The sequence below is a fragment of the Canis lupus genome, chromosome 37 (genome assembly GCF_048164855.1).
Source record: "Canis lupus baileyi chromosome 37, mCanLup2.hap1, whole genome shotgun sequence".
Classification (NCBI taxonomy): Eukaryota; Metazoa; Chordata; class Mammalia; order Carnivora; family Canidae; genus Canis; species Canis lupus.
This window is the reverse complement of record NC_132874.1, coordinates 7,751,501-7,778,645: the sequence shown is the minus strand read 5'-3', so window position 1 is coordinate 7,778,645 and position 27,145 is coordinate 7,751,501. Positions and strand designations below refer to the sequence as shown.

Genomic DNA, 27,145 nt, shown 5'->3' with positions numbered 1-27,145 from the left:
TAAATGTGTGGGAAGACACTGAATGACAAGATGAGCTGAACCAGAAGGAGAGGAGCCCTTCGGGGTCTGTGTTGGAAACTAAAACTAGGCTGGTGGATGGTATGAGACCAGGAACCCTGCAATTGCTTCTCCTACCTCCAGCCTCATTTAAAAAGCAGAATAGCAACAACTTCTCTGTTTGGTGCCTGCAATCTTTCTAGGATTTTACAAAGCACTCTACAGGTATTCTCTTCCAGTGCTCCCAGCGGTGTGAATATGGTGGGTCAGGGCGGGCTCTAGAGGCAGAGCCCCTGGCTTCCCATGTCCACTGAGCAACATACAGAACGTACAGCCTCGAGAGAGTGTCTAACATCTAGAAATCCATTCCGTTGAGAAGAAAATGGAGATATGAACGGTACCTATCCTAAAGCCACATTGAAAAAATTAGATGAAATGTGAGTAGAGCTCATGGCACAGTGCCTAGCCCAAGTCAGCACTCAAGAAATGTTAGCTGCTGTCCCCATCTTCCCAAGGCTTAGCGATGCTAACATTCTGATCACTCAGGTGGTAAACAGTGCCAGGCTCCAAATGCTAGAAAGAATTCTGATCCCACTACCTGAGTGTCTGGGAGCCACTATGAAAGACAAAGGAAGGACCAGAATAGTGGCTCTCAGATGCTGCATCCAGAGCCTGGCTACTCAGCCTGTACCCCCTTGTCCTTCCACCACCGTTTATCCAAGACATGTTTTTTGCCTCCGAGCAGTGAGAGGTTCTAAGTTCGCCAACCCCAAACTGGCTTTACTTGTATTGTCTATTGTATTATTACAGATAAATGAGCTTGGACACCCATATTTTGGAGGTTGTGATCCTTGGAACACAGCCTGGGTTGAAGTTGAGTCTCACTAATTAGTACTAATTAGTAAGAGAAAAACAACCAGAATTGTACACTACATCCAAAGAAAATTGCTTTTATTATTTTACTATAAACAGTAAGGAGAGCAAGGCGAACACCATGCGGATCGGCTGAGATTCATGAAGAGGCCAGCTTTAAGGATTAAATTTATAATCATGTATAATTAGTGCATCAATTATATGCAAATGATGTTCTAAGGAGCTGGATAAAACAATCATTCGGTTAAGCAGTTTAAATATTCCCCGTTATGCTATTCATTGCTTCTTTATTCATAAATAATACAAAGGTTAATTTCAGACCAGCCTATGCAATCTACACCGTAACAAAGTTCAAATTGAGGCCGTACAAATTAATGAAGTGTGTCTCTCCTGAAGCTACCCAAAAAAAGATAAAGGGAAGGACGTACAGAAAAGAGCCAAGTCCACGGAGAAAGCTACCCACAGAAAAGGACACTCCCAAAATTTGGGGCAGTCCCAAAAGGGCAGACCGATGCCAGACGCCCCCTTGTTGCCTAGAACCGCCCCTCCTCACCCCCACCTCCGCCAGCACAACCCACCTCGTGTTAGACTTTCCCTAGGAGGCCACGCATGGCCTTGCTTCCCTCCTAAAGCAGGAGCTGATTTAGTCCAGAAGCCAGCCCTGAAGCCCTAGGACACAGAACATGGGAGTGGGAAAGGTAGGGAGAAGGGAGAGAAAAGGAAGGGTAAGTAAAGAAGTAGAAGGTAGAAAGGAGAGGGAGATGTTCTCTCTTCCTCTCACTCTCTCATTTGCAAACACACACAGGTTAGAGCAAGGTGAAAATAATAAGTATCTCATGTAGAAAAGTAAGCCTGGTGTTCTAAACAGATTTCCAACCATAGCACGTATCATGCCTACCTACCGAAGATATTAGCATTCTTAATAAAGCCACTGCAGAAAGAGTTAGAATAAGGCTTTTGCAGCCTTCCAAAACAACGGGTCTCTATTCAGCATCCCTTTCGGTATTCCTGGCATTGAGACAGCTCTCCATGGTGGGCACACACATCTCTATGCCCACAGACCAGAACAGTCTTGACGGCAGAGAAGAGGCCTTATTCACCTTTGCATTCCTCCTAGCTCAGAACCTTCCTATCAGCAAACACTCCCTGCATTAAACCAAAGGTGGCCAAATTTCCCACACTGCAAATTTTTTAAAAGCTGATCTTTCTGGCCAAGTGTTACATAAACACTGCACTGGACTGAATTTCTCCCTGAACATGTCAACTTTTAAAAATAATCTGGACCAGGACTTGAGGAGAGAGAGGAATGAGGAGTTATTACTTTTTTCTTAATGGGTACAGCGCTCCTGTTTGGGGTGATGGGAAAAGTTCTGGAGATGGATGGTGGTGATGGTTGCACAACACTGTGAATGAACTTGATGCCATTAATTTGTCCACTAGAGATGGCTAAAATGACAAATTCTATGTTATATTTTATCACAATAAAAAAAAATAAAAATCATTTAGCAGCTACAAGCTTTAATTTAGGGATTAAAAACTTGGAGCATGAAATGAAGGAAACAGAACTCAGTGAAGTGCTATGCCTTCACTCATGGAACATGGGCTAAGCATTAGGCACTGAGTTTAATCATCTGTTTGACTTAATAAACCAAATCAGTGCTTTCTGACATCAAGACCCAGATCACCTTCAGCTAAGAAGTTAAATTTCCATTCCTGTAAGGGCTCCAAATATGAAGTAGATAGGGCTGCCGTGCCTTATCAAAATTCCTTACCATTCCTGGTAAGTAAATAGGAGGACTTACTGCTCACTCCAGCAAAGCTTTAAACTTTTCCAGTCTAAACTTGTTTGAAAGGAAAGAGGAAAAAAGCAAATAAAGTTGAACTTTCTACCTTAAAAAAATATTTATCACTTGAAGTCAGTTTCTAAGGCATAAAGCTTAACCAACAAATTTTTTTAACCAACTCTTTCTTTAAAAGTGCAACCTAAATCAGCATGTGTGTTGGTAAATTTATTCAAGCGTGTACCCTCTATTATGTACCACCCAGAAAAATCACAATACAGCCAGATCATTCTAGAATTTTCCCTTAACTTTCCACTGTACTAATGGAGCTTCAATTGGTGGAGGAAGCTTCCAAGTTTGGACATCTGTTAATAACATTGAGCTGAAATGACAGCCGAGATTGCTTTTCTCTTATCACAGATAATTGAATTTATGGATGGTGGGACATAGGAGTGCTAGCTGGAGAGTACAAAATGATATTGGCTCAGCTGCCTCCATCATGTATTAATTTTTTTTTGATTAGGTGATCCAAAATGCTGTTCTGGGTAAGCCATCCAAGGAGTATCACTCTCCCTCATTCATTCAGGGCCATTCCATCAAACGTACCTAACGTCCAGGCAAAGTAATACTTGGGCTTCGAGGCTTGCATGACAATATATAAGTAGCAGAGCCGAGTCAGAAAGTTTGCTTTGTGAACAAACCAATCATCAACCAGGCAGGTGACCGGGAAGGTCTTGGTGAGTGTCAAAAACAGGAGGAGAGACACCAAGGTCATACACAACTTGTGTATCACAGCTCCCTGAAATGTGGGGGAAAAAAAAAAATCAGTGTAACCATTCAGGCCTCTGGTATGAGGAAAACAATTTCAGCAAGGGCACATTTTGAACAAAGCTGTTCCAATAGCTGCTCTGGTAATATTCTCTAGATGCAACACCACCAGTAGGCATTCTTAGGACACAAATTGGATGCTGGGCATATGGGCTAAATGTAAATGAAGAATACACCTCTGACACTTGAGGTCTAAATACATCTAAAATGGAAGAAAATGATCACCAGCACATTCTACCAACAAAAAGAAGGTAGTTTTTTTTTTTTTTAAAGATTTTGAGAGAGTGAGAAAGAGCATAAGTGGGGGGGAGGGGCAGAGGGAGAAGGAAAAGCAGACTCCCTGCTGAGCAGGGAGCCCAGTGTGGGGCTCCATCCCAGGACCCTGAGATCATGACCTGAGCCAAAAGCTTAACCAACTGACCCATCCAGGTGCCCCAAAAGGAAGGTAGATTTATAACCCAAAACATAAGAGAAAGAGCATTATAGGGTGGCAGTCTTCCATTAGAAAGAAATAACCAATCGCCTTCCACTTCTGTCACCAGCAGAGTCAAGGAAATGGGTTTGAATTACCAAAAGGAGGACAGAGGCTTAGCTAGGAAGGATTCTGTACAAGTTTTTAAATACCTGAATCAAGACATGAGCAGGTAATGGAAAGCTTTAGAAAGCCTTCCAAGGTGGTCTACATGTAGTCTGCTCTAGTATTAAGATGCATTGGCATTTTAAATGCCTCTAGACCAAGCGATTTTGCCCACTTTCTCTGACATTCCAGGGAATGTCATATAACATCAATAGAACTATAGTGCCCAACTTTATTAAAACAGGCCACTTACTGGGGTGCCTGGATGGCTCAGTCAATTAAGCACCAACTTTTGATTTTGGCTCAAGTCATGATCTCATGGGTCATGAGATCAAGCCGAGTCTCAGGCTCTGCATTCATTGCCAAGTTGGCTTAAGATTTTCTCTCTCCCTCACTCCCCCCCCAACTCATGCTTGCATTCTCCATCGTGTGTTCTCTCTCAAATAAATCTTTAAAAAAGGGGGGGGGCACTTTTTTTGTAATAAGGGGATAGCTACAGCACCTCTCTCAGAGTGGCTTGAGGTTCAGGTGAATGAATATTTGCAAGGTACCAAGAATAGCATCTGGCTCCCAGTCAAGTGCTCACCATGTTTAGCCATGATTATGACAACACACTGGGGAAGCATCAGCCTGTAAGTTCCAGCCACCTCCCACTGATGTGTCCTTAGCCAAAATACCACCTGACCACTTCACTTTTTGCACAAAAATGCAAGAGTCTCCTTGGAGAGTGATACTAAGACTCTGTGATCATAGTCTCTAAATGAGAGCATGTGAAACACAAAAGCACGACTCTGGTAGATTCAGCCAAGAAACACCTGTGAGGACTTTGATGTCTCATGGCCATGGTGACCTTACTCCTGCACTGTTTCAATAACACAGTAAGAGCTGAGACAATTGACAAGCCATAAGCTGCGGAAGACCTGACTGTGTCAAAACTACCTGAAAATTCATGCTTAATAAATTACTTAAGTTTTCAAATAATTAATTTTGCACAGAGTTTAGCATTTACAAATATTTAACTCAATTATCCTGATTTTCTCCTTTTTCCAATTTTCCCTGTTCTTTCAAATAATTAGACTTCCCTTAAATATGGGATATTTGATCTGAATAAATTTAGGATATTTGTAAAGTTCAATAAGTCATCCTAATGTCGACTAATTCAAAATTAATAAAATTCAGGTTAAAATTAAAATATTATTTCCAAAAAAACATCTTAAACACTCAGTCAATAAAACCAATCTTTAAGCATGCCGACATAACACTGGTTTCCCATTCAAGAAACAGGCTCTGCAATAAAAATCACATTGGTTCTGGTTCCCACTCTCTCCCTATCCCCCTTTCATGACATTGTCCTTTGGCTGGATATGAATTTCTATTCATAAGGACAAAAAAAAAAACTCATCAATCCGAATACACTAACTAGCACAGTGCTGAGCACATTATAAGCATTAAATATTGTCCAGTTGCAGAATGGATCGATTGCTTTAATTATTCCAGCCAATAAGCTCCTCTGTGAGGTAAATGAGGGTGACAGCGAGTTATTGGCCAAGCTTTCTAGTAAACTACTTGGCTTTTTAATTAGAACAATTACTAGTGAGACTCAGCCCTGGCAGCAGAACTCTATTTTCGTGGAGCTCTGGGTAAATGCTTGGCACTAAAATCTTACGGTAGGAGAAGGTTCTGGCAGGTTGTGGAAACCTCTCTGCTTCCAGTTCACTTCCAGCAACTTCGCATGTATATGTCTCCCTTCGATAAAGGCTATATAATCCTTGAAATTGTTGCAAGGGCCAGCTATGACACTCATGAAGTTGAGAAGGTAGCTTAAGTATTCCAAAAACGAGGGTTTTACTCTGTGAAAATAGAAAAAAAAAATTGAAAAACCTTCAGTCTTGGATTTTTCTCGAATATCTGCGAGTAAGCCACTCCTAAACACAGGTGTTGTCTTTATGGATGATGAACCATGACATGGGTGTCTTTGTTTCTCTGAAAACCCATCTAAGCTAGAAACCTTGTGGAAAGGACAAGTTAATAGAGGCAGGTGGCTCAGAGAAGGCAGGTGGCTCAGGGAAGGCACAGCGCTCCGTCGCGCCCTCTGCTGGTCGACTGCAGCTATAGACACGGAGGGAGAGGTCCAGGGCAACTCTGAGGCTGAGATGTGCTCTTTCTCAGCAGCCTTAGCTGTCTGCAAGAGAAAATGGAGGTAAGAAACACGAGGTGGGGTGGGAACCTGACCTAATGTGAGTTGACTGAGATGCTGTGAAATGGGAAAGCCCCCTTCCGGCTGCCAAAATAAACACAAAACAGATGATGGGTGGAATCAGTTTCCATTTGAAGAGGACACACAGAACGCCCTCTTGTCTGCTTTGGCATCCAGGCACGAGGTCCTGAACAACAGACAAAAGTAGTGGCAGGGGAAAAATTCTGTAGAGACCAGTTCTGGGTAGTGTTTTAATGGCATTTAAAGGGGCCGGAGAGTATTGTGGGGAAAGGCTCCCTAAAATGCCATTGCTAACCGGTCACTGGAATTATGCCCTACCAACTAGACTTGGGTACAAAGACATTTAGCAACTCGCCCCAGTTTGCCCTGGACTTTCCCAAGTTGGGCCCTGAAGGTCTCATGTCCTGGGAAACTACTCTGTTCTGGATAAACCAGGACAGTTTGTTACCCTAAAAAGACTCCATCTTTGGTATAAAATGACACCGTTCCCTACAGAATGACTAAATTGTTAAGTATGAACTAGGAATACCCAGGGTCAAATGCCCAGCATTTATACCCCCATAACACTGAGCAAAGAATCTGATTCATTAGTCGTTTGCAGTGGGTCTCCATTGCTTCCAAGTCCTACCCAATCTTATACTGCGAAAACGAGGCACTCGATTCCATCCTACATTCCCAGCCCTACTTCCTACCCGTCTTCATCGAGGCATTTAATCATTCTGATGCGCGCTGATAATTGTTTCTTGAGGACCCTCAGACACATGGGCCAATAAAAATAACTCTGTAACGGACATAACTACAGTGGTGAAGGAGAATCTCATAAAACTAACAAAATCACAGATCCATTTACTCTCTGGCCCAGTAATCCCACTTCTGGAAACCTATCCCCCACTGCTATGCCCAAACCTCTTTAAAATGACCTGAGAACAGGGTTTGTAAAAGCCAAAGAGTGGCAGACAACCCAAGTATCCATCAACAACATATTCATTAAATAAATAATAATACATCCATCTAATAGGGTTCATATCTATTGAGAAATGAGAAAGATTTCTAGACACTGATATACAAAGGGTTCAAGAATATATTGTTTAACTTACTTTACAGCAAGACGCTGTTGCTCAGCAGAGAGGTCTTCAGCTCTTCGACCTAATCCTACAAAATAAAAAAAATGTAGAAATAAGATGTTTGAAGTAGATAATTCTAAATGAGGCTTCTAAAAGTCATTTGAAAAAAGTGCTTTATTTCACACATCATAAAATCATTTTCTTTTCTGACAGTCTCTACAGGCTCTTGTGAAGAGGGGAGAAAGCAGGGGTTACTCCTATTTAAATTGCATGGGACATGGATCTCAGGGAACTCCCTACATCTCCTGCACTCCTTACCAAAGTACGTATGTTTTCATTGCTACATGAGAGAAAAAAGCCTGCCTTTGCAGCCTGCTCCACTAAAGACCTCCCTGATTATGCTGGCTGCAGACACCTGGCACCAGCTGAAAGCATGGGTGTGGAATGGGGAAAGGAACAGGGGACGTTCCTCTTCTAAAAAACAGGAAATATAATCCTGAATGCAGGGAAAACATAAAAGATTTATCAGGTGATTCTTCTTCTTTTAAAATTCATCCATGTCAGAAAAGGGGGAGGGAACCAAATCACATTTGTGCTTCTCGTAAAATGTATATGTTAACTTATAGTCAAAAAATCCGACATGTCATCTAAAAGCTACAGAGCTTGACTACAAAGCTGTATGTATATTCAGCTAAAAGTGATGATGGTCACCAATCAAAAAGGCAATTCAGAAAATATGTATAAAGGAAGACAGTGTTTCTGGAATTTACTTGCTCCTACTGCACATGAGAAAAAAAGAAATGGCAAATAAACACCTTGCTGCATGTAAGGGTTTTTCCAGAAAATCAGGTAAACTGAGAATGCTTTAAAAAGTAAATTTAGGCAAAAAGCCTATTAAAAAAAAAAGAAGCAGTGTTAAAAAAAATCACACTTTTTTCTAAGATGTCAACCATACATCTCTGGCAGTCCTAAAAATTAAATTGATTTTAGCTATTGGTTTATGTGCTAACGTTAGACTATAACGACTACCAACTAGACTTGGGTACAAAGACATTTAGCAACTCGCCTCAGTTTGCCCTGGACTTTCCCAAGTTAGGCCCTAAAGGTCTTATGTCCTGGGAAACTACTCTGTTCTGGAGAAACCAGGACACTTGGTTACCCTAGAAAGGCTCTATCCTTGATACAAAATGACCCTGTTCTCTGAAGAATGACTAAATCGTCAAGTATGAACTAGGAATATCCAGGGTCAGAATGAAATTAAATCAAATCCCAAGCTTTAAAGAAAAATAAGACTAGCTAGCAGAGATCATAAATCTTCTCAATCTGGTAGCACATAAAGGAGCTTCAACAGTCAGAAAGCGTTTGCCAGAGCAGTACAAATCTGCAAAATATACTTTTACTAATTGAACCTGACATCTCTTCCACCCACTTTGAAATCTTCCACCAGGCTGAAAGTGCCGTCCTCCTTCCCTGGAACCAGGTCTTAATCGTGTAAATCACACTTTCTGGTCATTTGCAGGAAAGGCATGAGCAAAGAAAATGTTCAATTGTATACAAACAGAAGATCCTTCCTTCTTCCAAGGAGAAGGGCCAGGCTAATCTCATTAGATAATCTTCCAAGCCAAACAAAACAAAAACACTAAACAAAATAAAACTAGCATTAAAAATGGTTAACCAGCCAATACTTTTTTTTTATTATTACCTTATGAGCTTCTCATATTAAACCAAAGAAAAAGAATGCCATTTCTTCTCAGCAGATTTGGAAATGAAGGGCAGTGAGTACCATAAATTTAAAATATTACATAAGTAAACAGAAAGCCAACTGTTCTCAGGGTAAATACTTCAGCAAATTTAGACTACAGATTCAGCAGGGAAGTGGTACATAATAGTTGAGAAGAGTTTTGATTAAAGAAGCTTGCAAATTTTTGACAAGTTATAGAAGAACTGCCAGAACTTGGCTAAACTCTGGACTATGGGTAGAGTCCAAACAAAGAGCTCTGAATGTCAGTCTCGCTTTCAGAACCAACAGGCGAGTCATTTTTCTCACCATCATGAACTTGGAATGCCAAGGTCGTGATCTTCTGTGTGACAATCATCAGAGGCCTAAAAGGAAGATAGAAGATAATCGATTGGCAGAAGGACCACTAGAAGAAACATTTATTCTATTTCCCTGCATGGTAGTTTTTTCATCTTAAAGGCCATTCAATACAAAGCAAAAACAAAAACAAAAACAAAACAAAAAAACACTAAATTCAATAAACTCCCTTAAAATCATTTTAAATAAGTAGATATAACAACACTGAACGAGATCATATCAGAAGGCCCCTCTTGCACTGTTACTCAAAGTGTAAGTTCCAGAACCAGCACCATCAGCATGCTCTGGGGCTCATTAAAAATGCAGACTCTCGGGCAGCCCAGGTGGCTCAGCGGTTTAGGGCCGCCTTCAGCCCAGGGCCTGATCCTGGAGACCCAGTATGGAGTCCCACGTTGGGCTCCCTGCATGGAGCCTGCTTCTCCCTCTGCCTATGTCTCTGCCTCTCTCTCTCTCTCTCTTTCTCTGTGTCTCTCATGAATAAATAAATAAAATCTTAAAAAAATGCCGACTCTTGCACACTGCATTCCAGAGCCAGAAAATGGGAATCTGCATTTGAACAAGATCTCTAGAGAACTCAGATGCACATTAAAGTATGACCACCCCTAGTTTGGGGGATACCTAATCCAGTGCCCCAGTTCCACTTGGACGAGATATAATATTCTGGCTTCTTTATCCTAATATGTCCTAAATGCATTGCTCTATTAAAGGCAATTCTTCCATGCGCACATAGCAAAAGATACTTTTGTAAAATACTGTCAATAAACCATTTAGTGACCAAAAAATAACACCCATCCTAATTTGAAAAAAGACATCAAATAAAAACTTGCCTATGAAGTGGCACCCATGCCAAGAAAGGTGCCAAGATAATTCAACAGAAGCAAGGACAGCTTTTTGTTTTTATTATTTTTTAAAGATTTTATTTATTTATTCATGAGAGACAGAGAGAGAAAAAGAGAGAGAGGCAGAGACACAGGCAGAGGGAGAAGCAGGCTCCATGCAGGGAGCCTGACGTGGGACTCGATCCCTGGTCTCCAGGATCACGCCCTAGGCTGAAGGCGGCACTAAACCGCTGAGCCACTCAGGCTGCCCAAGAACAGCTTTTTAAAATAGTGATGATGCAACCAGATAGCCACATAAAAATATAAAAGTAATTAAAAATGCATCAAAGATCTAAATGTAAGAGCAAAAACTATAAAACTCTTCAAAGAAAGCATAGGCACATATCTTCATGGCCTTAGCTTTGGTGATGGTGTCATAAATGTAACACCAAAAGCATAAGTAATGAAAGAAAAATATAGGTTAAATGGGTAGCATTTAAAACCTAAAATTCCGTGCTTCAAATGACACATACCATCAGAAAAGTGAAAAGACATTTCACAGAATATATGAATATATGTGCAAATTATATGTCTGATAAGGGACTTGGTATTAGAATATATAAAGAACTCTTACAATTCAAGAAGAATAAGACAATCACCCAATTCAAAAATAGCCAAAGGACTGGAATGGATGTTCTCGGAAAAAGACATATGAATGGTAAATAAGCAGGTGAAAAGATGCTCAGCAATAATCAGCCATCAGAGAAATGCAAACCAAATCATATACCACTTCACAAGCACAAGGATGACTAGAATCAAAAAGATAACAAGTATTGGTCAGGAGGTGGAGAACTGGAACCCTCAAACATTGTTGGTGGGAACATTAAAAGGTCCAGCTACTTCAGAAAGTCTGGCAGTTTCTTAAAACATTAAACATAGAGTTACTGTATTACCAAGCAGTTCCACTCCTAGGTATATACCCATGAGAAATAAAAATGTATCTATACAAAAACTTGTACACACCTGTTCAGAAAAACATCATTATAGCCCAAAAGGAAATAACCCAAGTGAAATGTGGTATGTCTATACATTAGACTATTATTCAACAATAAACACAGTGAAGTACTGACCCATGCTATAATATGGATGGACCTTGAAAACATTATACTAAGTGAAAGAAACCAGACACAAAAGTCATATATTGTATGATTCCATTTGTACGAAATAGCAGAATAGGCAAATCCATAGAGACAGGAAATAAATTGCTGGTTGCCTCAGGTTGGAGCAATTGGGAGGGAAATGAGGACTATGGCTAATGCATACAGGTTTCTCTAGGGGGTGGTGAAAATGTTGTATGATTAATTATGCTAATGGTTACACTGCAGAAGGGAAGGATAGCCATGCTCTTCCAGGACTGGTGAGAAGCAGGTGTGGCAAAATAGGGAGCCATCAAGGTGATCATTCTAGTACTGTAGGACATGCTCATAGCTAGCACTGATTGTGACTATGCTCATTTAGATTGAAAAAAAAGAATTGCTCTTCCAGAGCACAGAGGTTTGGATCCCAGAATAAGAGCTGTGTTGAAGCTTTCTACAACAATGTGGTCTTAAAGACCAATATAATTTTGCATCTCACATTCCTGATATTCAACAAGACCTTGGACCCAGAACGTATAACAGATGCCAAGAACTTTTTTTTAACATAACTTTGAAAACACGATAGTTTCTTTACAAAGCCTTTTGGACTTTTTTTTTCCTACTAGATCAAAAGTCCTAGGAATCAGTAATAGGACCTAACTCTCAACTTTCCATACACAAAGCCCAGTACAACATTTTTTAAACTTTGAGGCACACATTCTGATAACTATGCAATTTGCAAACCAAGTAAGTTTGTACATTCCATTTAATCCATAGCTTCATTTTTTAAAGGGTTTAAAAAATAGATATATCAAAAAAGAAAATGTTATGGAATTAGCCTAACTTTCTGTCTCTATAGAAATATAACATTTGTTTTCCTCTATCTGGCATTACATTTAATGTATTCCATAATAAGGCTCATGTTCAAAAATACAGTAAATAGTCTTATATATGCAATTGCCATGAGCAGAAGTCACTCAAAACTATGAGCTTTGAGGGAGGGAGCTATGATTAGCCACCGCTGCTGCCAATTCTATCTCCAACTTCATGCTGAGGTCATGCCCCCTCGAGCTGCTCCAGCCAATGACACAGCCCAGTGACAGAGTGCGGCAGGTGCCAAGGCAGACCCCTGCAAATGAGGTGTGGTACTCTCCCCAGGGCAAGTTTTGCTAGAAGACCACTTACTGAACTTGATGAAATTGTCTTAGACCTGCACTGCGGTCTTCCTTTCTTCCTTGCCTCTCTCATCTCAGGGGTCAGACATGCATTTCAATCTGATGGTTATTCCAGCCTCCCTAGTTTCCCTCACAGGCATTTTACATGGCAAATCTCTTATGCTGCTATTCCCATCTTGGCATCCCCCTCAGAGAACCTGGACAAATACAATACATAATACTGAATTTCTAGATAATGGTCAATAAATATTCAATATGAGGTCAGCACTATTGGGTCTGTGTAAAAATTGTATTGTCATCTTTATTTTGGGGAAACAATGTCTCTTTTGGAGAGAAAAAAAGCTGTGGACCAAATTTAGTTACTTGTCATCTAGACTACTTTCAACAATATATTGCTTCCATTTTAAACATCTCAAGAAGTTTCTAGCAACTTAAGAAACAATTCACACATGTGACCATGGGTTTATTAAACACAATACACTACTAACTTGTGAAAAAGCAGATCTAAAATCTGCAAGCTAGAACTAGAACCTGTTCACAAAGAGGAAATGGAGTTAGAATCCTCCTACTTACTCACTTTTCTATGGATGTAAGGAGTGCCATATGCTCTTGCTCAGAAGACTTCCTCTCTCAACACTTTTTCATTGATCAATTTACTTACACTTATGAGTAGATCAGATGCCAAATTTAGAATGCCCAAGTTATGAAATTTGAGAGTGAAATCCAAAAAGTTACTGACTTAAAAGATGAAACTCAAGTATCATCCATGTTGTATTTCAGTCAAAACCTAAAATAATCCAAGACGTGTTTGATGGTTTGTGATTAGAATTCATGCGAACTTTTGCAAAAATTCAAAATCCAAGGTACATGAACACATACTACAAGTACAAGAAGGACACAAAAAAGTCTCCTTGGTGTAGCCAAAGAACTTCCTCAGAACAATGAGGCCTTGACACTTGAATTGTACTCAGACTTTCCACCCCCTGAGAAGTGTGCCTTGTCCATGGATTTGTATACATTCACTAGTAGTAGACACTGGACTTGAATCCATGGGAACCATCCGATCATCTTAAATCAAGGTTTGGGTCCAGCATGGTTGAGGTAGGGCCATTTCTCTTGTCTTACAAATTTTTTTCAATGAATAAAAAACAAAACAAAACAAAATATCATCAGGTCAACTTCTAGGGAAGATGGTAAAGTAGGAAGATCCTAAGCTCACCTTGTCCACAGATACAGCTAGAAAATAGCTAGTGTAAATAACCCCCAAAAATGTCCTGAAGACTGGCAGAACAGACTTGCCACAGCTAAGCATAGAGAAAAGGCCACCTTGAAAAGAGTAGGAAGAGTGGAGACATGGTTGTGAACCAAACTGACCCATGAGACTGTCTGTAGGTGACACTGCAATCACGGACAGGAGCAGACACCTGTTCCTGCTCAGGTACCTCAAGCCCTGGGGACCCAGAGTGGGAAAATGAACCCCCATCACATTTGGCTTTGAAAACCAAAGGGGCTAAACTTTGCCACTTCTTAGAACCAGCAAGGCTTAACAACTAGAATGTTAAAAATCAGCAGGCTCAGCTCTGGGACAGCTGGAGGGTGATGGGAAACTGAGTCCTGAACCCTAAAGAGACAGCATAACAAATAGCTCTGCTGAGATATAGCACAGAAGCAACAGTTTGAGAAATACCTGGGGTATACTGTGGTATATAGATGTATTTACTAATCTCAGAATGTGTGCTTGAGGGGCAAGTAATCTTTAAGAATCTTCTCCAAAAACAAAAGAAGCCATTTCTCTCCCCCCACAACCCTGCCTCTTTCACCTGCAAGAACAAGCTCACTCTCCAACTAGCTTGCTAATACTGTACAACCCCCACTCCCCTGCCCTGTCCAATCTGTGCTTGGCAAGAATCCATTCAGAACAGCATCACAAGCTGGCACTGTGAAAGCAGCTGCAACAGGGACCAACAGCACTCCAAGTGACTCCTGGCTGGGGGAGAGGGGACAATAACCACACACACCATTTAGATTGTGGCCCTAGCAGTGGACTGGGACAGAAATCTGGTCTGACTGAAGGTCCTATCCACCAACTCGACTCTGTCAGGAAAAGCACTCTGTAGTTCAATGTGACCACAGCTCTGGAAAATGCCTGGTCTGAACAAATTCAAGCCGAAGGCAGCCCAACTGGTCCATTAGCAGTAAAGGGACCAAATCCTGCCCACAACAGGCAAAGAGAGCCATTGCAGACAACTGGAATAAAGACAAATGCAGTTCAACCACAATAGTAGGGTGCACTCAACACACATAGGAAAACAAGCACAGGGACGCCTAGGTGGCTCAGCGGTTGAGCATCTGCCTTCAGCTCAGGTCATGATCCTGGAGTTCTGGGATCGAGTCCCACATCAGGCTCCCCACATGGAGCCTGCTTCTCCCTCAGCCTGTGTCTCTACCTCTCTGTGTCTCTCATGAATAAATAAATAAAATCTTTTAAAGAAGAAAGAAAAAAGAAAAAAAAAGAAAACAACTCCAAAGCACCAGGTTCTGATGAACAGGGGACACTGCACGACAGGACGTCTTCTTCATAAAGCCACTACTCTGAAGAACAGGAAACATAGCTGATTGTCCCAACACAGAGAAACAGAGAGTAAGACAATATTAGGAGACAGAGGACTATGTCCTAAATGAAAGAACAGGATAAAATCAGAGCAAGAGACCTAAATGAAACAGAATAAGTAATATTCCAGAAAGGAATAAATAGTAGATAGAGGAAGCAGAAGAATGGATCAGCAACTGGGAGGACAGAGTAATGGAAAACAATCAAGATGAATGGGAGAAAGAAAAAATAATAATAAATGAGAAGAGATTAAGGTAACTCAGTGACATCATAAAATGTAACAACATTTACATGACAGGGGTCCCAGAAGAAGAAAGACAAGAGTGGGCAGAAAATTTATTTCAGGAAATAACAGGTGAAATCTTCCCTAATCTGGGAAAGGAAACAGAGATCCAAATCTAGGAGGCACAGAGAGCTCCCATCCCTCCCCCCAATAAAATCAACCCAAGGAAGTCCACGCTAAGACATAAGAAATTAAATTGTCAAAATGCAGTGACAAAGAGAAAATTTTAAAAACAGCAAAAGAAAGAAAGAAAATGGTTACATACAAGGGAAACCCCATAAGACTCTCCACTGATTTTTTCAGCAGAATGTCTGTAGGACAATTGGAAGAAGTAGGATATTTTCAAGTGCTGAAAAGAAAAAATCTGCAGCCAAAAATGCCCTATCCAGCAAGGCTATCATTTAGGATAGAAGGAGAGATGAAGAATTTCTCAGATAGGATCAACAAAATTGATAAACCTTTAGCCAGACTCTTAAAAAAAAAAAAAAAACTCAAATAAGCAAAATCAGAAATGAAAGAGGAGGAGAAAGAACAACCAACACCACAAAAATACAAAGGACTATAAGAGAATATGAAAAATTATATGCCAACAAAATGGGACAACTTTGAAGAAACAGATAAATTCCCAGAAGCACAGAACTTCTCAAAAATTAATCAGGAAGAAATGGAAATTTTTAAAAGACCAATGACCAGCAATGAAATTGAATCTAAAGTCCAGGACCAGACAGCTTCACAGGCAATTTCTACCAAACATCTAAAAAAAGAGTCAATACCTACCCTTTTCAAATAATCCAAAAAAAAAAAAACTGAAGAGGAAAGGGGATCCCTGGGTGGCTCAGTGGTTTGGTGCCTGCCTTTGGCCCAGAGCGTGATCCTGGAGTCCCAGGATCAAGTCCCACATCAGGCTTCCTGCTTGGAGCCTGCTTCTCCCTCTGCCTGTGTCTCTGCCTCTCTCTGTGTGTCTCTCATGAATAAATAAATAAAATCTTTTAAAAAAATGTTTAGAAAAACTGAAGAGGAAGGAAAACTTCCAAATTTATTCTATGAGGCCCCATTACCTTGATACCAAAATCAGAGAAAGCCATTACAAAAAAAAATTTTTTTAGAGACACTACAAAAAAAAAGAGAACTGCAGGCCAATATTTCTGATGAGCACAGATGCAAAAATCCTCAACAAAATATTAGCAAACCAAATCCAACAATACATTTAAAAACACATTCACCACAATAAAATGGCATTTATTCCAAGAATGCAAGGGTAGCTCAATATTCACAAATCCATCAATGTGATACCTCATATCAGTAAGAGAAAGGATAAAAACCATGTGATTATTTCAAGATGCAGAAAAAACATTTCACAAAGTACAATATCCATTTATGATAAAAACTCAACAAGTAGGCTAAGAGAGAATATACCTCAGCATAATAAAAGGCCATATATAAACAATCCACACTAACATCATAATCACTGGTAAAAACTGAAAGTCTCCCCATAAGATTGGGAACAAGACAAGGATGTCTCCTCTCACCACTTTTATACAACATATTACTAAAGGTCATAGCCGCAGAAATAAGACAAGTAAAAAGGAATAAATGGCATTCAAATTGGTAATGAAGAAGTAAAACTTTCACAGATGACATAACACATATAGAAAACTTTTTAAACTGGTAAGGGAATTCAATAAGATCACAAGATACAAAAATCAATGTAGAGAAATTAACTGCATTTCTATACATTAATAATGAAGTAGCAAAAAGAGAAATTAAGAAAATATTCCCATTTACAGTTGCATGAAAAAGAATAAAATACCTAGGAAGAAACATAACCAAGGAAGTGAAATGTGCACTTTATAAACTATAAAGCACTAGCATGGAAGAAATTGAAGATGACACAAACAAATGGAAAACTCTTCCATCCTAATGGATTGAATGAACAAATATTGTTAAAATGTCTATACTATCCAACGCAATCTATAGATCTAAAGCAAGCCTATCATAATACCAACAGTTTTCATAAAACTAGAACAAATTATCCTTAAATTTGTGTGGAACCACAAAGGACTTCAAATAGCCAAAGAAATCTTGAAAAAGAAAAACAAAGCTAGAAATATCATAATTCCAGATTTCAAGTTATGTTACCAAGCTGTAGTGATCAAAACAGTATGGTACTGTTACAAAAATAGACACATGTTTCAATAGAACACAAAATAGTCCAGAAACAAACCTACAATTATATGTTCAATTAATCTTTGACAAAAGAGGAAAAAATATGCAATGGGCAAAAGTCTCTTCAGCAAATGGTCTTGGGAAAACTGGACAGCTACACCTAAAAGAATGAAACTAGACCACTTTCTCACATGAGACAAAAATAAACTCAAAATGGATTAAAGACCTAAATGTGAGACCTGAAACCATCAAAATCCTAGCAGAGAGCACAAACAAAATGTCTCTGACATCAGCCGTAACACCATCCTTCTAGATATGTCTCCTAAGCAAAGGAAACAAAAGTGAAAATAAAACTATTGAAACTACATCAAAATAAAAAGCTTCTGCCCAGGGAAGAAAACCATCAACAAAACTGAAAGTTAACCTACAGAATGGGAGGAAATATTTGCAAATGGCATAGCCAATAAAGAGTTAGTATCCAAAATATATAAAGAACTCCTACAATTCAACACCCAAAAAACAAATAGTTGTGAATGGATCTAAAGAATATTATGCTAAGTGAAATAAGTCAGTCAGAGAAAGACAAATATTATATGATTTCACTCATATTTGGAATTTAAGAAACAAAACAAATGAACAGAGGGAAAAAAGAGAGACAACCCAAGAAAAAGACTTAACTGTAGAGAACAAACTCATGGTTATTCAAGGGGGGTGGGGTGGGTGGAGAGATGAGTGAAATAGATGATGGGGATTAAAGAATAAACTTATCATGAATGAGCACTGAGTAGTATCTAGAATTTTTTATCTGGGGGAAAATATAGAGTTTCCCAGACAAACAAAAGTTAAAGGAATCCATTACCACAAAACCTATCTTACAAGAAATGTTAAAGGAGATTCTTTGAGTGGAAATGGAAGATCATAAGCGGAACAAAGTAAGAAGCACAAAAGCAGTAAGATTAAGTATATCCACAAAAATCTGTCAAGAGATTCAGAAAATAAAAGGATATAAAGAATGACATCATATATCTAAAATGTAGGGAGGAGGAGAATAAAACTTTAGTTTTACAATGGATTCAAACATATATGACCATCAACTTAATATAGACTGCTATATGCATAAGATGTTATATATAAACCTAATGATAATCACAAACAGAAAGCCAGTAATGCATAGCAAAAAAGAGAGAGAGAGAGAAAGGAAGCCATGTATATCACTAAATAAGTCAGCCAATCTAATAGGAAGAATCAAAAGATCAAAGAAGAACTATAAAAACAGCTGTAAAATAAGTAACAAAATGGCAATAAACACATACTTGTCAATAATTACTATGAATGCAAATAAGCTAAATGTTCCAATCAAAAGACACAGGATGGCAGAATGGATAAAAAAGCAAGACCCAAGTATATGGTGCCTAAAAAAGACCAATTGCAGACCTAAAGACATCTGCAGATTGAAAGTGATGGAAAGGGAAAACATTTATCATGCAAATGGAGGTCAAAAGAAAGTAAGAGTCACAATACTTAGACAAAATAGACTTTGAAATAAAGACCTGTAACAAGAGACAAAGGAAACTACATAATCATTAAGGGAACAATTCAATAAGAAGACAGAACAACTGTAAATATTTATGTAACCAAGGGGAAGTAGGAAATAGATGGGGTAATTGGGTAATGGGCGTTAAGGAGGCCTCGTGATATGATGAGCACTGGGTGTTATATGCAACTGATAAATTACTGAACACTACATCTGAAACTAATGATGTACTATATGTTGGATAATTGAATTTAAATAAAAAATATTTATGCAACAAATATAGGGGCACTCCAATACATTGAACAGTTACTTAAAAACATAAAGGAAGTTATTGATACTAATACAAAAATAGTAGGGGAGTTTAACACCCCACTTACATCAATGGATAGATCATCCAAACAGAGAATCACCAAGGAAGGAGTAGCTTTGAACAACACATTGGACAAGATGGACCTAACATATATTCAAAATATTCCATCCTAAAACAACAGAATACACATTCTTTTCAGTGTAAAGGGAACATTCTCTAGAAGAGACCACATGTTATACCACAAAACAAGTCTCAGCAAATTCAGAAGACTTAAGTCACACCATGCATCTTTTCTGACCACAACACCAAGAAACTAGAAGTCAGCCACAAGAAAAAAATCTGGAAAGAACACAAATACATGGAAGTTAAATAACATGCTACTAAACAATGAATAGATCAACCTAGATACCAAAGAGAAAATTTTAAAAATGGACATAGAGACAAATGAAAATGAAAACACACTGATCTAAATTATTTGGGATGCAGCAAAAGTGGTTTTAAGAGGGAAATGTATAGCAATAGGCCCACCTCAAGAAGCAAGAAAAAAACAAAGAACCTAATCTTATACCTAAATGAGCTAGAAAAAGAAAAACAAACAAAACCACAAACCAGGAGAAGCAAGGAAATAATAAAGATTAAGGCAGAAATGAACAAAATAGAAACTAAAAAACAATAGAACAGATCAATGAAACCATGGGCGGGTTCTTTGAAAAGATCAACAAATTCTGACAAACTTTTAGCCAAATTGATCCAAAAGAGAGAGAGGGAGAGAGGACTAGAACAAAATCAGAAATGAAAGGGGAGAAATATCCACCAATACCACAGAAATACATAGGATTGTAAGAGAATATTATGAAAAATTATATGCCATTATACTGGACTACCCAGAATATTCCTGGAAACATAACCTCCCAAAACGGAATCGGGGAGAAACAGAAAATGGAACAGACCAAACACCAGCAATGAAATTCAAACAATAATAATAATAATAATAATAATAACAATAATAATAATAATAACAACTCATAACAAACAAAAGCCCAGGACCAGACAGCTTCACAGATAAATCCTACCAAACATTTAAAGGAGAGTTAACACCTACTATTCTACTATTCCAAAAAACAGAAGAGGAATGAAAACTGCCCAATTCAACCAGAGAAAGACACTACAAATAGAGCTGTAAGCCAATATATCTGATGAACACAGATGCAAAAATCCTCAACAAAATATTAGCAAACTGAATCAAACATTACATTAAAACAATCATTCACCACAATCAAGTGGGATTTAATCCCAAGATGCAAAGGTAGTTTAATATTCACAATCATCAATGTGATACATCATATCAATAAGAAAAATGATAAAAACCATATGATCATTTCAATGGATGGAGAAAAAGCACTTGACAAAGTACATTCATTCATGAGAAAACCCCTCAGCAAAGCATTTTTAGATGGAACATACCTCAACATAATTAGGCCGTATACAGAAAAATTACAGCTAAATCATACTGAATGGTGAAAAACTGAGGGCTTTCCCCTAAGATCAGAAAGAGGACAAGGATGTCCACCCTCAGCACTTTTATTCAGCATAGTACTGGAAGTCCTAGCCACAGCAATCAGACAAGAAAAAGGAACAAAAGGTATCCAAATTGGTAAGGAAGAGGTAAAACTTTCACTATATGCAGGTGACAGGATACTAAATATAGAAAACCTGAAACATTCCAAGGGGCTCCTGGGTGGCTCAGTTGGTTAAGTGGCCAACTCTTGATTTCAGTTCAGGTCAGGATTTCATGGTCCTGAGATCAAGTCCCACATCAGGCTCTATGCTCTGTGGGGAGACTGCTTCAAGATTCTCAATTTCTTCCTGCCCCTTTCTTCTCTCTCTCTTTCAAATAAAAGAAAAATCTTAAAGGAGAGAGAGAGAGAGACAAAAAGAGAGAGAAAAAGAGAATGAAAACCCAAAAGACTCCATCGAGAAACTACTAGAACTGATTAGGGAATTTAATAAGACCACAAGATACAAAATCAATGTATAGAAATCTGTTGCATTTCTAGACACTAATAATGAAATAGCAGAAAGAAGTTAAGAAAACAATTCCAGGGAAGCCTGAGTGGCTCAGTCAGTTAAGCATCAGCCTTTGGCTCAGGTCATGATCCCCAGGTCCTGGGATCAAGCCCCAAGGCTGGCTCCCTGCTCAGCAGGGAGTCTGCTTCTACCTCTCCCTCTGCCCTCCTCCCCAGCTCATGCACACACACCCACTCTCTCTCAAATTAAAAAAAAAATTCCATTTATAATTGCACCAAGAAGAATAAAATACTTAGGAAGAAACTTAAACAAGTAGGTGAAAGACCTATACTCTGTAAACTATAAAACATTAATTAAAGAAACTGAAGAAGACACAAATGGAAAGATATTATCCCATGTTCATGGATTAAACATACTATTAAAATATCTGTACTACCCAAAGTAATCTACATATTTAATGCGATCCCTAGCAAAATACCAGCAGCATTTTTCTTTTCTTTTCTTTTCTTTTTTTTTTAAAGATTTTAGTTAGAGAGAGAGGGAAAGGGAGCGAGCACATGAGCTGGTAGGAAGGGGGAGAGCAAGAGGGAAAGAGAAAATCTCAAGCATACTCTGCACTGACCATGGAGCCCAATGTGGGGCTCAAACTCGGGACCCTGAGATCATGACCTGGGCCGAAATCAAAAGTCCAACACTTCACCAACTCAGTCACCTAGGCACCCTCCAATTGCATTTTTCAAAGAACAAATAATCCTAAACTTTGTACAAAACCCATAAATGACCTTGGAGAGCCAATGTAAACTTCAAAAAGAAGAATAAAACTGGAGGTATCCCAAGCCCAGATTTCAAGATATACTACAAAGCTGTAGTATCCATGGAACACAATAGGGAGCCCAGAAATAAACCCACAACAATATATGTTCAATTAATCTTTGACAAAAGAGGAAAAAATATGCAATGGGCAAAAGTCTCTTCAGCAAATGGTCTTAGGAAAACTGGACAGCTACAAAAGAATGAAACTGGACATTTTCTCACCCCAGACACAAAAATAAACTCAAAATGGATTAAAGACCTAAATGTGAGGGATGCCTGGGTGGCTCAATGGTTGAGCGTTGGCCTTCGGCTCAGGGTGTGGTCCTGAAGTGCTGGGATCAAGTCCCACATTGGGCTCCCCTTGAGGAGCCTGAGTCTCCCTCTGTCTATGTCTTTGTCTCCCTCTGTGTGTCTCTCATGAATAAATAAATAAAATCTTAAAAAAAAAAAAAAGGCCTAAATGTGAGACCTGAAAACATCAAAATCCTAAAGAAAGCACAGGCAAAATGTCTCTGACATTGGCAGTTGCAACATCTTTCTAGATATGTCTCCTAGGAAAAGGACACAAAAACAAAAATAAAACTATGGGAACTACACCAAAGTAAAAAGCTTCTGCCCAGGGAAAGAAACCATCAACAAAACTCAAAGGCCACCTACAGAATGGGAGGAAATATTTGCAAATGACATACCCAAAAAAGAGTTAGTAACCAAAATATATAAAGAACTCATACAACTCAACACCCAAAAAGCAATCCAATTAAAAAATGGGCAAAAGACATGAACAGACATTTCTCCAAGGAGGACATGCAGATGCCCAACTGACACAGGAAAAGGAGCTCAACATCATTCATCACCAGGGAAATGCAAACCAAATTACGATGAAATATCACCTAACACTTGTCAGAATGGCTAAAATCCAAAACAAAAGAAACAGGTATTGATGAGTACGTGGAATAAAGGAACCCTCTTGCACTGATGGTGGGAATGCAAACAGGTGTAGCTACTATGGAAAATGGTGTGGAGGTTCCTCAAAGTGTTAAAAAAAGGATTACCACATGATCCAGTGATTCCACTAAATTTATTTACCCAAGAAATACAAAATCACTAAATCAAAGGGATACATGCACCTCTATGTTTATTGCAGAATTATTTACAATAGCCAAAATATGAAAGCAGCCCAAGTGTCCATGGACATGTAAATGGATAAAGATGATGTAATATACACAAACAATGGAATATTATTCAGCCATAAGAAAGAATGAAATCCTCCTATATGCAACAACATGAATGGATCTAGAGTATAACGCTAAGTGAAATGAGTCAATCAGAGAAAAGACAAATACCATATGATTTCACTTATATTTGGAATTTAAGAAACAAAACAAATGAGGGGTGCCTGGGCAGCTCAGTCTGTTAAGCATCTGCTTTTGGCTCAGGTCATGATCTCTGGGTCCTAGGACTGAGCCCTGCACCAGGCATCCTGCTCAGTAGGAAATCTGCTTCTCTCTCTCTCTTTCTCTCTCTCTCTCTCTTTCTCTCCCTCTGCCCTTCCCTACCTCTCTCTGTCTCTCTCTCTCTATCTCAAATAAATAAAATCTTTAAAAAAAAAAGAAAAGAAACAAAACAAATGAACACAAAAAAAGAGAGACAAACAAAAGACAGACTCTTTTAAGTATAGAGAACAAACTGATGGTCACCAGAGGAGAGGGAGGGGGTGATGGCGATTAAGGAGGGCCTTTGCTGTGGTGAGCACCAGGTGATGATGGAAATATTGAATCACGATATTGTACACCTGAATCTAATATAACACTCTTTGTTAATTATACATAAATTTAAAAATGAGTAATTCAATAAAAGAAGAAAATTTATACACACACACACAAAGAAAAGCACTTTTTTCTTCCTGACCCTAACATTATTATTCTTTATTTTTAAGATTTTATTTATTCACTCATCAGAGACACAGAGAAAGAGGCAGAGACATAGGCAGAGGGAGAAGCAGGCTCCCGCCCCCCCACCCCCCCGATGCGGAACTCGATCCCAGGACCCCAGAATCATGACCTGAGCCAAAAGCAGATGCTCAACCACTGAGCCGCCCAGGTGCCCCTAACACTATTATTCTAATTGGGATAAAAAAAATACAGGGGGAAAATGAATAAGGAAAAACAGGCAGATAGATATGTGATTAGAGCAGAAAGACAAAAAAATGCCACTCCCCCCAATACGTACATATGTACGTACACACACACACACACACACACACACACACACACAGAAAATCAATGCCTTCCAACAGACTCTGGGCAATTTACCAGAAGTGGTATCCATTCTATCTGCTTCTCATATCAACTCCCAACAATAAAGAACCTATCTTTAAAACATTAAACAAAATCTCAATTTTTAACACTATTCCAATAAAACTTCCCTTACTCTCTGGACCTAGGGTGGTTAAGTTCTCTGTCCTGATAAAACTGGGATGGAGCAATAATATTATGCAGTCCTCAGTTAGAGGTTAAAGAGCCAGCTGATCATACAGCTGGCTGGCCAGCATCAAGCCAGATCTGATATTTAGGGATCTTATTTTCCTGAAAAGGTAATTTTAGATCCCAAAAGCTATGCTTTGTATTTTTATTACTTCTTTCTTTCTAATGGAAGTCCCCTTATAATAGTAATACATTAGGAAAGCGAAGAGTCAGGCAAGCATTGCTTTGACAGGATGGGAGAATAGGACCATAACAAACTTGCAATCAGGAGCAACATCGGCTGGGCCTGCCATCTTGCACAACAACCAGGAGAGCCAAATGCAACATGAACTGTGCAAATAGGAGCCTCGGCCCAATAGACACAGGAGGTTCAGATGGTACTTTCTCACCTCCCTATCACTTCCTGCCTTACTGGTTACCCCCTGCTCCCTGGATTACTGAAGAGGGAGGTGATGATATTACAATTTTAGTGGAATGCTCCCAAACTCCTTTCAACTGTGCCAGCATCAGCGAAGAAAACACAGGACTCCAGGACCCACAGCAAACAAAATACATTGTCCCATCAGGCTCCCTAGGACTACAACTGAAAGTAGGGGAAACTCCTCTCATTTCAAAGTTCGCCTGGTATCTTCTGGGAACCATCCACCAGTCAAGCAGAGAAGAATGGGCTTTTTTACCCTTCCTATTAATTTTCCAAAGATATAATCTCCCTTCTTTGGCATTTAATGATCACAACAAAATACCAGTTCTCCATTTTAATAGGAACTTACCAAATATACTTGGTAGAACTTAAACTCATGCCCTTGGACTTCAACACCAAGTGACTAAGCTAAGTTAACAAGAAGCTGCCAAAACCCTTAAGAATAAACATGAAATAAGCAAATCGTGAAAACTCCCTACAAATATCACTTCTTTGTCCATATTATAGTAGAACCCAATTACTCGCACATATTGGGTTGGCCAGGTAGAAGGGACAGGATGTTGTAAACCAACAGAGGAAAGCACATTTCTGTGGACAGTTAGGCAAATGATCACTTCCACCAGCAAGGGGTACAGACAAGTAATATTTCCATTATTTCTATCAACCTCAATAAGGTAACAGGGAACACAGAGGGCTATTGGTCCATTCCTACAGGCTATAATTCAGCATGCACAGGATATGCATTCATAATGTACTTGCAAATAGTTTTAAATAACATTTAGGATGTCTCATTATAATCATAAAAAAGAAACAATTATTAAAATAGCCAATAAAGACACCCCCCAACAGAACCACTGTCTTAGCATTTTGATTACCTCCTTCCAGCCTTTCTGACACATGTCCATATTCATAAAAAAATGGGAGTCTTAAGTGGATTAGCTTTGCAATTTTGATATTCCATTCTACTGGAAGCATTTTCCAGTGTCATTAAACATTCTTCGAAATCATTTTCAGTAGACACACAGTAGTACCATAATTTAATCATTTGCCTCTTTTTGGACCATGTAGGATGTTTCCAATTCTTCACTACCATTGACAGTAGTTGAACACGCTTATGAATAAATTTGATTTCCTTAAGGTAATTCAATTCCTAGGAATTTTTTTTTAATTCCTAGGAATTTATCCTATCACACAATATGATCTTTTAAAGACGACATTTATTTATTTGACAGAGAGAGAGAGAGAGCACATGCATGCAGGTACACGTAGGGGGAGGGGCAGAGGGAGAGAATCTCAAGCAGACTCCCTGCTGAGCACAGAGCCTGAAGCAAGGCTTGATCTCGTGACCCTGAGATCGAGACCTGAGCCGAAATCAAGAGTCAGATGCTTAACCAACTGAGCCACCCAAGAACCCCTAGAATATGATTCTTTTCAAATGCAAAAATTCTTGCTTGAAATTTTATTGCCTTCTAGAATGGTTGTACCAATTTATACTCCCACTCTAAGTGTGTAAGAGTTCTCATTTCAGACCGTTTTCGAAAACACACAGGCAATTCAAATTGCCAACATCATAGGAGAGCAATTATCTGCCTGAATCTGGCCTAGCTTGCAAAGAGGAAATAAAGGTTCTTTTTGCTGCTTCCCTCATAAAACTCAATTTGTACCCTTCTGTGAGCAGAAAAGAAGAATCCGTTCACTATCTCAAACTTAAAAGGAATCAAGTACCAGGTTTATTACAAGCAATTGTTGAGCTTCCCCCAGGAGAACAGTAAATGTTCTGGTATTTTTAATAGCCCACATTCACAGAGAAAACACAAAGGATCTACCACTACACGTATTGATATAAACTGTATTAGCAACACCAATAAAACGTATCTTGTGTGTGATTCTCACCATTAATGCCAGTCCAGCCCATGAAAACTTGATTGCTTTCA

At 39.0% G+C, this 27,145-nt stretch overlaps 1 protein-coding gene across 3 annotated transcripts in view; it reads right to left on the bottom strand.

Moving 5' to 3' along the window:
• MBOAT1 (membrane bound glycerophospholipid O-acyltransferase 1) overlaps positions 1-27,145 on the bottom strand; it is a 114,923-nt gene that overhangs the window by 17,199 nt on the left and 70,579 nt on the right. For all 3 annotated transcript variants that reach the window (XM_072814192.1, XM_072814191.1, XM_072814193.1), the window contains exons 5-8: positions 9,386-9,441; positions 7,372-7,426; positions 5,723-5,906; positions 3,258-3,450 (exon numbers count right to left, since the gene is read on the bottom strand). In XM_072814192.1, the coding sequence (XP_072670293.1) occupies positions 3,258-3,450; positions 5,723-5,906; positions 7,372-7,426; positions 9,386-9,441 (488 nt within the window). The remainder of the gene's footprint in view (positions 1-3,257; positions 3,451-5,722; positions 5,907-7,371; positions 7,427-9,385; positions 9,442-27,145) is intronic.